General features: G+C 42.6%; 1 protein-coding gene across 1 annotated transcript in view; it reads left to right on the forward strand.

The window, feature by feature from the left end:
• ANO2 (anoctamin 2) overlaps window positions 1-11,135 on the forward strand; it is a 374,120-nt gene that overhangs the window by 259,544 nt on the left and 103,441 nt on the right. Inside the window, exon 15 of the mRNA XM_021717811.1 lies at window positions 4,989-5,063. Within this exon, the coding sequence (XP_021573486.1) occupies window positions 4,989-5,063 (75 nt within the window). The remainder of the gene's footprint in view (window positions 1-4,988; window positions 5,064-11,135) is intronic.

The following is an 11,135-nucleotide window of genomic DNA, read 5'->3' on the forward strand; positions in this document are numbered from 1 at the left end:
AAAAAAAAAAAAAAAAAAAAAAAAAATATATATATATATATATAAATCTGGACTGGAAACCTACCAGAATCTGTAGAAACTGCCTTCTGAGAGAGGTGAAGTTTAACACCCCATCCCTTAAACGTGGGCATGTAGTGACTTCTTTTCAACAGATTAAGTATGGAAAGTGGATAAAAGAGGAACTTGGCAACAGACAGGTCTGACAAATACCACCTCCACAAGGAAAGGTAAAGCAAGGTTGGCATCATCAGCGACAGGTCAGATTATAGCCTGTATCCTTTAAATGATGTGATGACAATGACTCCTTACCAGTTGGTCTTTCTCTCCCAAGTCCACAACGTCAATCTAATTATGAAAAAAGTTCAGACAGACCCACACTGAGGGACAGTCTGCAAAAGTTTGACCAGCATTCCTCAAAACTGACAAGGTCATCAACAACAAGAAAAGTCTTAGAAACGATCACAGTCTGGGGGAAGTTAGGGGTCCATGGCGGCTGAATATAAAGTGGATTTTGAAGGAGTTCCTGAAACAGAAAATCAACATAAGGTAAAAACTAAGGAAATAGAAATAAAATGTGAACTTTAGTTAATAACAGTAGTACAATATTGGTTGATTGGTTTTAAAAAATATACTGTACCAATATAATAGGGGAAACTGGGTGCAGGTCATATAGGATCTCTGACTTATCTTTGAAACCTTTCCATAAATCTAAAACTATTTATTCTAAGATAAAAATTTATTTAGACCATAAAGTAGAGGAAGAAATTGTCATGGACTATCGGTGGAAATGCAAAATGGTACAGCCACTTTGGGAAGCAGTCTGGAAGTTTCTTATAAACAAATATTTGCTTACCCTACAGCCTAGAAATTCTATTTCTTAGTATGTACTCAAGTAAAACAAAAACCTATGTCCACACCAAACGCGGCATACAAATAATTGCAATGATCTTATTCATAATTGCCAAAAAGTGCAAAGGACCCAAATATCCCTGAACTAGTGAATAGTTAGTGAATCATGAATCATGGTGCATCCATACAATGGTATATGATTCATCAATAAACAGGAACCGGCTACCAAGACATGCGGCCACATGGGTGAATCTCAAATGCTGTGCTCTAGGTGAAAAAGAAACAAAAGCCAGCCTCAAAAGCCTGCATGCTGTGTGAATCCACTTATAGGATATTTTGGAAAAGGTAAAACCAGAGAAACATAAAATATAACTAGAGAGCTTCCAGAGATCGGGGGAAGAGATAGACCCCAAAAGGACATGAAGGGAATATCGAGAAATGATGAAATTATTCTCTGTCTTGACTGCGGTTGTGGTTATGTATGTTTATCAAAACTCACAGAACCACACGCTAATACAGGTGAATTTTACTATGTGTAAATTATATATTAATTAAAAATGAAAAAAACCCCTCAGGGTTGAGTGCCACTTTTCAAAGTTACTCTCCAGGGGGTTTGTTTAAATAGAATTCCCACTTATTTCCTGTTCAGTGATTTCATCCCCAAACGTTCTGTTTGCCATAAGGGGCACTTGTGTGGTTTCATCACTGTGCTACCTGCTGTTTAGAGACTCAGAAGTGAGAGCCATGGTCGAGGGACAGGAACAGAGCAGAGACAAAGAAACAGGTGCAAAGGACAGCCAGGCTCATGTGTTAACAATGATGACATTAGCTAAGTACTTTTTAATCACCTGCTTTTGATATAATCATGAAGCTGATTAGACATTACTTTTGTAGGACACCTTGCTTTTACAAAGCTCGTATATGCACTCGTAGGATCCACACAATAGTTCACACCCCTGCACTCCAGCCTGGGCGACAGAGTGAAACACTGTTAGAATAGAATAGAACAGAACAGAACAGAACAGAACAGAACAGAACAGAACAGAATAGAATGGAGGTACTAAGAGTTTTCACTTATCTCTGCTTGCCTGCACTTTCTTGGCCCTCTCCATAGGTTGGCTAACTTAAAACCCATGGTAATTTGGTGTGATAAATATAACTATTTTACAGTGAAGGAATACAATGATTTTACAGATAAGGAAGCTGAAGTTCTGGGAATTTCCCAAGGTCACTTGCCTAATAAGTATTAGAGCCAAGAGTTCGGAACTCAGATGCTCTGGTTGCAATTCAACTTCTCTTTCTACTCTCTTATGCTGGTTTATGTGTCTTTTCTGCAAAGCATATTTGAGTTGATGGTATTTTGCCACAGATCTTCGCATCTTTAAGGCAGCTTGAGTGGAGAGTTTTGGTTGACTTCCATTATTAGAGCTAGATTATTGTAAGTAAAGATTACTTGACTCGCCGTCATCTTTCCTAATAATTTTGGGAGCTTGGAAGACAGGGTATAATCTTGGTATTTCTCTCGGCTTCTTGTGCTTGGAGAGTGTCTGAATGTATGAGAACTGTGTGTATGTTGGACGTTCTGAGTTCCAGAACAAAGAGCTCATCAATGTAAAATGAGAAGGGGTGATTTTTCAATAAGCACAAGAACATCCTCATCAAATGAGTGTTTGCTTTGAGAGAACATTCAATTCAACTGATTTTGAGCTGTCTCATTTTTATGCAAAGTAGTAATGCCACCTTCCTAATCAGGCTTCGCTCTGAAACCCTCTTCCCTCTTTCCTTCATGGTCTCTGAGCTCCTGATGGGCACAGCTCCTCACTGTGTTCTCAGTGTCTAGCACAGAGAGGCTGGCCTGTCGAAGCTGCTCAAATCATATTTGTGGAGTGGACCGAGACTCAGCCATCAAAACCTTGGCCATAATTAAGGAGGCCTCAGGAAGATCCCCTTCACCCTCTTCACCCCCTGCCCAAGTTCTTGCCAGGATCCACGTTGAGACTCACAAGCCAACAATCCATCTTTCGTTTTTCTTGTCAGCATGTTAAAGAAAAACCCTTAAAGATACCCTAAAGGAAAACGCTAGCATGTGAGTGAAACTGTGAATTAACACTGAAGAAAAAATGAACGAAATTCTACACTCTCTTGACGTTTGGCCTAATTTGGAAGAATGTGAACGAGTCTTATTCTATCCCCTTAGAAATAGATCCTGTCTATTCAGAAGGGTCGTGGCCTGTCATAACCTTGTTCTCATTGTGTGATAGACTGTCTTGGACTAGAAGTCTAGAAACCCGGTTCTATCTCTGAGTCTATGCAAACCTGAGCATATCGCTTGTTTCCACCATCTGTAAGCGAAAGTGCTAACTCCTAAATGACCTCAGTCACGACACTCATTTCTGCCCCCAGGTACTGAGCCAGCAGGTACTGAGCCGACCCCATGGTCAGTTCCAGACATGCAGCAAGAATCGTTTCTTTCCTCAGATACCCACAGGCTCACTCCCAAGATAACCCTCACTCCCAGACTGTCATGAGATTCTGAAACCTTTTACTGTGTGGGTGTAATCTCTGTGCCATTGGTCTGGGAGCCCCCAGAAAGTTATACTGGCCTTCTTCGGTCCCCACCCTGGGCCCAGCACCAAAGTCAACAGGCAGTGCGTGCACAAGGGATTTAGAAAGAAGTCTTTTTCGTCTAGGAAGGTCCTTAGCTCACAGTACACGCTTTCAAAGGCTAGATGGCACTGTTGCTAGAGCCAAATCAGGTGTGTTTGGAAATGTCAGCAGTAAAGGAGGGAAGAGGAGATGGAGCAGGGACCCCGGAGCACTCATATGCCGGGCTTGAATCAAACCCATTGCAGAAGTGCGGGTGGGTGTCCCTTTTGATGACACAGTGAGCTCTTCCATTTCCTTGGCATCGTCACCGACGTGGCTTCTGATGGTCTTTCCAACAACCTTGTGTACAGGTGGGACAGCCGTTTCCGTTCTGCTTTTATAGAACTGGAGCTCAGAGAAATTAAGTGCCTGGACTAAGATTACACAGCGGTTGATCAGCAGAGATTTTTACTGTTAGTCCCTCTTGGCTGCCCCCTATCAAACGAGGGCCCTCAAGGAATAGTGAAGGAGGGATGTGATCAGTGATGCCATTGTCCCAGGAGAGTGGCCTGGGCGAACTGGCCCCAGTTGGAGGGGAAAAGGTTGGGTCCTCAGCCAAAGTAATTGAATGTATCAGCTTAACCCGTGCCTCGAAATGTCTGAATCCATGACAAAGGGGAAATACATCATTTTGGAGGAAAAAAATGATTCCCATACCGGCTCTTTGAAGATCAAAACTGTGGGTCATTTGTACAATTATTAGGATGTAAGATCAATGGTTGAAAAGATGATCTGCTGGACTCGGTGGCTCCGCCTGTCATCCCGCGCTTTGGGAGGCCGAGGTGAGTGGACGGCCTGAGCCTGCGGGTTCGAGACCCGCCTGGGCAACTGGGCGAGACCTCGCCTCTACAATAAATCAAAAACTAGCCGGGCGTGGTAGCGCACGCCCGTAGCTCCAGCTCCTTGGAAGGCTGAGGGGGAAGGATCGCCGGAGCCCAGCGGGTCGAGGCTGCGGGGGCCGGGCGCGGCCCCTGCACTCCAGTCTGGGCAACTGAGTGAGACTCCAATTAAAAAAGAAAGAAAGAAAGAAGGGATGATCTATTTTTGGGATGCTGCATCGTGGGTTATAGCTTGTCATAGCTTGACCATTTTCCACATGTTTCCCATGAAAACAAGACAAGCAGACAACATCGTCCCGTGCGGTGGGCACGGCCGTCTGTGCCTGTTTTGCAGATGAAGAAATAGAAGGTCAGAATGGTTAAGAGTCCTATCCAGGACCCTACAGCTGATAAGTGGCTGACCTAGAACTTCAGTGTGTCTGAAATCACGTCTTGTCCCCTTCTCGCTGTGGTTTTCCGGGGCGGCGTCGGCTCATCCAGAAATCACACAATTAGAAGGCCCGTTGTTGATACGGAGGGTGACGCAGCAGGGGCTAGAAAAGGCGCTCTACAGGGTGACGCCTAATTCACGGCATGCAAATTGATGCCAACCGAGCGTCAAGTCCTAGCGGTTGTTGGCGCCTTCTGGTGACCTCTGCTCTCGTTTCCCCCCAGGATGGCGAAGACAAGCTCACCTGGAAAGATCGCTTCCCCGGCTACCTGATGAGCTTGGCCTCCATCTTGTTCATGGTAATTTCCTCGCGGGACTGCCTGTCGCGACGGTCTGCACGCAGGGGCTATTGTGTGCGTGCCGCGGGTATTTCGTTCTGGCCCCCATGGAAATGGCGAGGGGCTGGTCAAGACAACGCCGCAGTCCTGTCCGGAGGGGTTGGTCTGAGGCTGCCGACACACATGTTGAGAGAGGAAGGTGCCTTCTGTGTGGAGGCAGAACAGGAACTTGGAGAAGAAATCAGGGGAGATGGCTGCAGAATTACGGCAGCCTGTTTGGGCTGTGGAGTGGGCCCCTCTGATGGTCTGTGGAATCGAAGAGTCTGGAAGCCACAGGAGAGAGCTGCTGGGGCCCCCGAATCCGATTCTTTCTCGTCCTTCTGGCTGCGGTGTTTATTTCCACGAATTCGAGCTCAGAGTTTGGTAGACCTTGCTGTGAGACCCAGATGGTCTCAGCTGTGTCTGGGAAAGCCGGGGGGAAGTCCCTGTGTGTTCATCTTTGAGTCAGATTGAGAAAGTGGTAGCAGGTCCTTGTTGGGAGCCAGATGGGCCAGACAACAGTAGCTGAAGGAAAACTTTGGGAAGGGAAACATCAGAGGACTGAGTTAGGGTCATGAGCACGTCTGTCTCTCTTTACGGGAAGACTCCTTGTAGTATTCAAGATTGGAGATTCCGCTTCACAGAAGAGAGTGAAGAGAGAGCTCAGAGAATTTCTGAGTAGTACTACACATTACTGGCAGGGTGGAAGAAGGACTACTTATTTCAAAAATGTGTACTGAGGTCACCATGATTTTCTGGATGTGTGGCCAGAGGTAACTTGGACACTGGCCTGAGGCTGCTATTGCCATAACTATTGCCTTGTGGCCACTGAGGACAGAAACCATGTCCTCATCTCAGAAATTTTAAAGTTGAAGGAAACTTAGGCGCCATCTAGTCTAACTCCTCATTTTCCAGATTAAGTGCAGAGTTGATGGGCGCCTTTCCAAAGCCTAGAAGCCTAAATTTGCATTCTTTTTACTACTTAACAAGTGCAAAGCATGTAGAATTTATCCAAGAATATGTGGTGAGTCTCAGTGTGTTACACTGTAATGATATGAAGCTTAATTTAGCACTTTAAAGCCTCCCACAAGATGGATATTATTGTCTGAGAGTTCATTCATTCATTCAAGAAATACTTAATGAGTGAAACAGTGTGCTTGACACTGTTCTTAGGTGCTAGGAATATAGCAGAAAACAAAACAAAATAATTTCCTTTCTTAACAAATTTACAAGCAGCCAATGAGTACATCCGTAAGAAAATAAATAGGTTAAATAGACTTCTATCTCCAGTGGTAGTAGGTTAGGATATTTGTAACATCCCATTTTTCTGAAATTTAAATATTTAGGTTTAAATAAATATATTTTTCAGTCTTCTCCATGCCTCAAAAAGCTGACAGAACAGTAAGCAATACTAGGCTTAAATCTACAGGAAAATGGGAACCAATGAAGAAGATACCTGGGCACTAGTGCTGTTTTTACCTTGAGGATATTTTCCCATCGAGGCAAACTTAGGCACTGGAGCAAGGAGGATAGAAATCAGGGAGTATGTGCTGGCTCAACGTAGGGTTTCTAGTAGAAAGTATTCATCAAATTAAATTGGAAATCCAAAGGGCTATATTATCAGAGTAAAGTTGAAACAGCACTAAAGCTACCCCTAGCCACTAATGGGATTTACAGAGAAAACTGTTTTGCTTCTAAGCAGAAAAGGAAGAAACAAAGACAAAAGCAAAATCTCGTCCCTAAAAATGGCCATGGGCAATCCCCACTGTGGGCTTTTAGCCTGTGTCAGGCACATGAGACTACCAAGGAACTTCAGGTTGTGACGTTAACCCAGGACTAGTAGATCTCCCAGATGCTTGGAAGAAGCCAATGCACACTATTTCTTAAGGAAAGTATATTTCTGCCAGTTCTTAAAAGAATCCTCCAAAATAAATTTTCAAGGGCAATGTGGAGAACGTAGTCAAAACAATCAATTACACAAGAAGTTAAAGCACTGTGTGAAAGAACCAGTGGAAATAGACAAGAAAAAAATAAAGATGTTGAGAATGTCAGTCACATGCGAAAACATCAAACTTAAAAATATTTAAAAGGTATAAAAACCTATTTTTAAAATTACCTAAAATATGTGTAAACTAACCAATACATCCTTTAGAAATGAACACACACACACACATGCAGAGAAACACATACATACACACTCACACACCATGTATAAGTTTCACAACAAATTAGAACAGGTGAAGAGAGAATTTGTGAACTACAATACAGGCTAGAAGAAATTACCTGTAACGCAGCATAGAAAGACAAAAGTTGGACAATATATAAGAGAGGTTAAAAGAAATGGAAATAGAGTGAGATTTAACATATGTTTAATTGCTCTAGTGGAAAGACAGGAAAGAAACCAGGTAATGAATGAGATATAAAGACTGGTGGTTTCCTAATCCACCTCAGAACATCCATTTACAGTTTGAAGAATCCCAATGAAACAGTAAAAAGAAATCGACATCAAGATTAATCACACTGGAATCATGAAATATATAATACATAATACAAAATCTTAAAAGCAGCCAGAAATAGTAAGACAAATTACCTTCAATAGAGAGACATTTAGACTGACCATGGGTTTCTTATAACATATTGGAAGTCAGAATATGGTTAAACATTATTTTGAAAACAAAACAATTTCTAATCCAGAATGACATACCCAAGAACAATATCATATAGGAATTAGGATAAAATAAAGCTATTTATGGACAAACAAAAACTGAGTTTGTTATTACAATCTCTCACTACAGAAAATTCTACGAATGTACTTCAGACATTATCTCATATGAAAGACGATAGTAGAACGGAATCAAGAGTTATTGAAATGGCAAATACGTGGGAAAACCTATATGTGTTTTGGCTGTGAGAATAATAATGCTAATGTCTCATGAGGATAAAAAGATAAATTGATACATACACAATAATATATAAGGTGCGTGGGCAATAAATGAAATAGTAATGTTCTAAATTTTGTTTTTTGTGTTTTTTTTGAGTTGGAGTCTCACTCTGTCGCCCAGACTGGAGTGCAGTGGCATGCTTCCGGGCACCACAGCCTCGCCCTGCTGGGCTCCGGTGATCCTTCCTCCTCAGCCTTCCAAGTAGCTGGAACTACCACGCCCGGCTAGTTTTTGATTTATTGTAGAGACGAAGTCTCCCCAAGTTGCCTGGGCTGGTCTTGAACCCGCGGGCTCAGGCAATCCACTCACCTCGGCCTCCCAAAGTGCTGGGATTACAGGCTGAGCCACCAAACCCGGCCCTAAATTTTATATTGTCCATTTGATAAGCTGATTTAAAAATGTTTATGGAAGCACAAAGTCTTCAAGACACTCTTGAAGGAAGGATATATTGCTCTATCAGATATGAACTCATTGTAAAATTTAATAGGCAACATAATGTGTGGTATTAGTTGGAAAAAGTTAGTTAGACTAATGGGACAAAATAGAAAACCAAGAATCAGGATGCAGGTGGCATTGCATAGAAGTGGGAAAAAGGATGACATTCTCAATAAATGCTTCTGAGACAGATGGGTGTTCCTACAGAAGAAAATAAAACTAGACCTTACACCATTCACAAACATCAATTCCAGGTGTATTTTAAAGATAAATTATAAAAGATAAAGCAATAAAGCTTTTAAATATGTGGGAAGACATATTTTCATGACCTTGCAGTAGGGAATAATTTTTTAAACAAGATACAAAAGAAATTACAGCCATAATACAATACAGCCATAATAAAATGTTGGTAAATTTGACCATACTAAAATTAAGAATTTAAGTTAATAAAAAGACCTGATAAAGACTGTGAGAAGGCAAATCATTGCAGTGGGAGAATGTCCTTGCAATAACTGTAACTCACAAAGAATTGTTCTCAACACATATAAAGAATTAAAAAACAATGGAAGAAGTCGGGAAACTCAATACAAAAGGGAAAAATGACTTGAATAGGTCTTGAATAGATACCTCACAAAAGAGGAAATCCAACTTGCCAATAAACCCCTAAAAGAGTATCCAATCTCATTAGCAATCCTGGAAATTCTAATTTATACCACAATAAAATACTATATACACCCAATAGATAGTCTATAATTTAAAAATTTGCTAGCCAGGCACGATGGTGTGCACCTGTACTTCCAGCTACTTGGAAGGGTGAGGCAGAAGGATTGCCTGAGCCCAGCAGGTGGAGGCTACCGGGGCCATCAGTGTGCCACTGCATTCCATCCAGGGTGACAAAGTGAGACTTTGACTTGAAAAAAAATTGTTAATAATGAGGGTTGAGAAAGACATAGATAAAAAGAAACTCCTATGCACTGGTGGTAAGAGTGTAAATTGGAGGGGAAAAAACACACTCTGGACAAAGTTTGGTATTATCTTGTAAGACATATCCCGGGTCACAGAAATTCCACATCTGAGTACATGCCCTAGTGAAACGTGTATGCATGAACATCAAAATACACGTATAAGCATGCCCGTGGAAGGAGTGTTTATAATAACCCAAGCTGGAAACAACCCAAAAGCTTATTGTCACTAGGTAGAAAAAGAAATGGACACATATTTATACAGTTAAAATACTACATAGTTATGAAAATGAGCAAAATAATAGCTGTGTACCACCATACAAAAGAATATATACAGTTGGAGTTTACTAACAGAGTTCAGAAAAAGACAACACGAAACTATAATATTTTAGGATGCATACCGAGTGATCAAACTATAAAGATAAGCAAGGGAATGTGTGTCACAAAATTCAGCACAGTGATTTGATCCAAAGAAGGAGCGGGGATGGCATATCACGTGCACACACACCTGTACATGCTGGGGAGAAGGGCATTCAGGGCTGCTGGCGGTGCTGGTCTGGGCTATGCTGGTGTTTGCTTTATTCACTAAACTGTGCCTGCATGTGTGTGTATGAAATGGATGTTTCTTACATTCGCAATAAAACTTAAAAACACACAAAATGCATATACTAAATAGGTTGGTCAGGGAAGTCCTCATTAAAGGGGATAATATTTTAGCAAGGGTCTGGAGAAGGCGAAGGCGCCAGCCACATCACAGGGAACATTCCAGGCAGAGGACATAGTGAGGAAAAGGACCCAGAGTGGGGGTGCCTGGTGTCCAGAGGAAAGCAACAGCCACAGTGTGGCTGGAGCCAAGCACCCCGAGGGGGCTGCATAGGAGGGACGCGGTCAGAGGTGATGGGGAGCCCTTGTAGGTCACAGTCGAGACGTGGGCTCATCGCACGTGAGAAGGTGAGAAGGTCATTCGGGCTGCTGGTAGGGGGACCGGGCTGGGGATAGGTAGATCAAGGAGGAATCTTCTGCAGTAATACAAGAGGTGCGGTGGCCTGAACAGGGTGGTAGTGAGAAGTGGTCAGATACTGGCTCTGTTTTGAAGGTGTACTTGAAAGAATTTTATCATGCGGTGTAAAACCGAGAGAAGTCAAGGGTGACTCCAGGGCTTTTTACCCCAAGTCGCCAAAAATCTGGAGTTCTCCCTCACTGGGATAGGGAATTCTGAATTTGCCCTTGTGGTGCCGATGAATCTGGAGTGAGTCGGGAGACCTGATCACTGGAGAAGATATTTGGAGCCATAAGATTACATGAGATCACCAAGGGGACAGGGGTTGGTAGAGAAAACGACCAAGGGTCGAGTCCCAGGACGTTGCAATGTCAGAGTTCAGGCGTAGGAAGAAGAGCCAGGAAAGAAGATTGGAGAGGAACAGGGGAGCTTAGGGACTCCGGGGGTCAAGGGAATATTTCCAGGGGGAGAGCAGTCGATTGTGCCACATGCTATTGATACGTCAGGGAAGGAGAGGACTGAAATTAGGAGCTCATCTACTTTCTGAGAGAACAACTTGTATCATCATCATTAACAACAACAACAAATAGATCACAGGCCCACTATTCGACAAATCTAAACACTGGGTCGCTGATGGGTTATCCTGCCAAAGTTCGAATTCCTTATTTATTTTATTTTATTTTTTTGAGTTGGAGTCTCACTCTGTCGCCCCTGC

This window comes from Carlito syrichta, unplaced genomic scaffold (genome assembly GCF_000164805.1).
Source record: "Carlito syrichta isolate Samal-C Ts95f unplaced genomic scaffold, Tarsius_syrichta-2.0.1 Scaffold311146, whole genome shotgun sequence".
Lineage (NCBI taxonomy): Eukaryota > Metazoa > Chordata > Mammalia > Primates > Tarsiidae > Carlito > Carlito syrichta.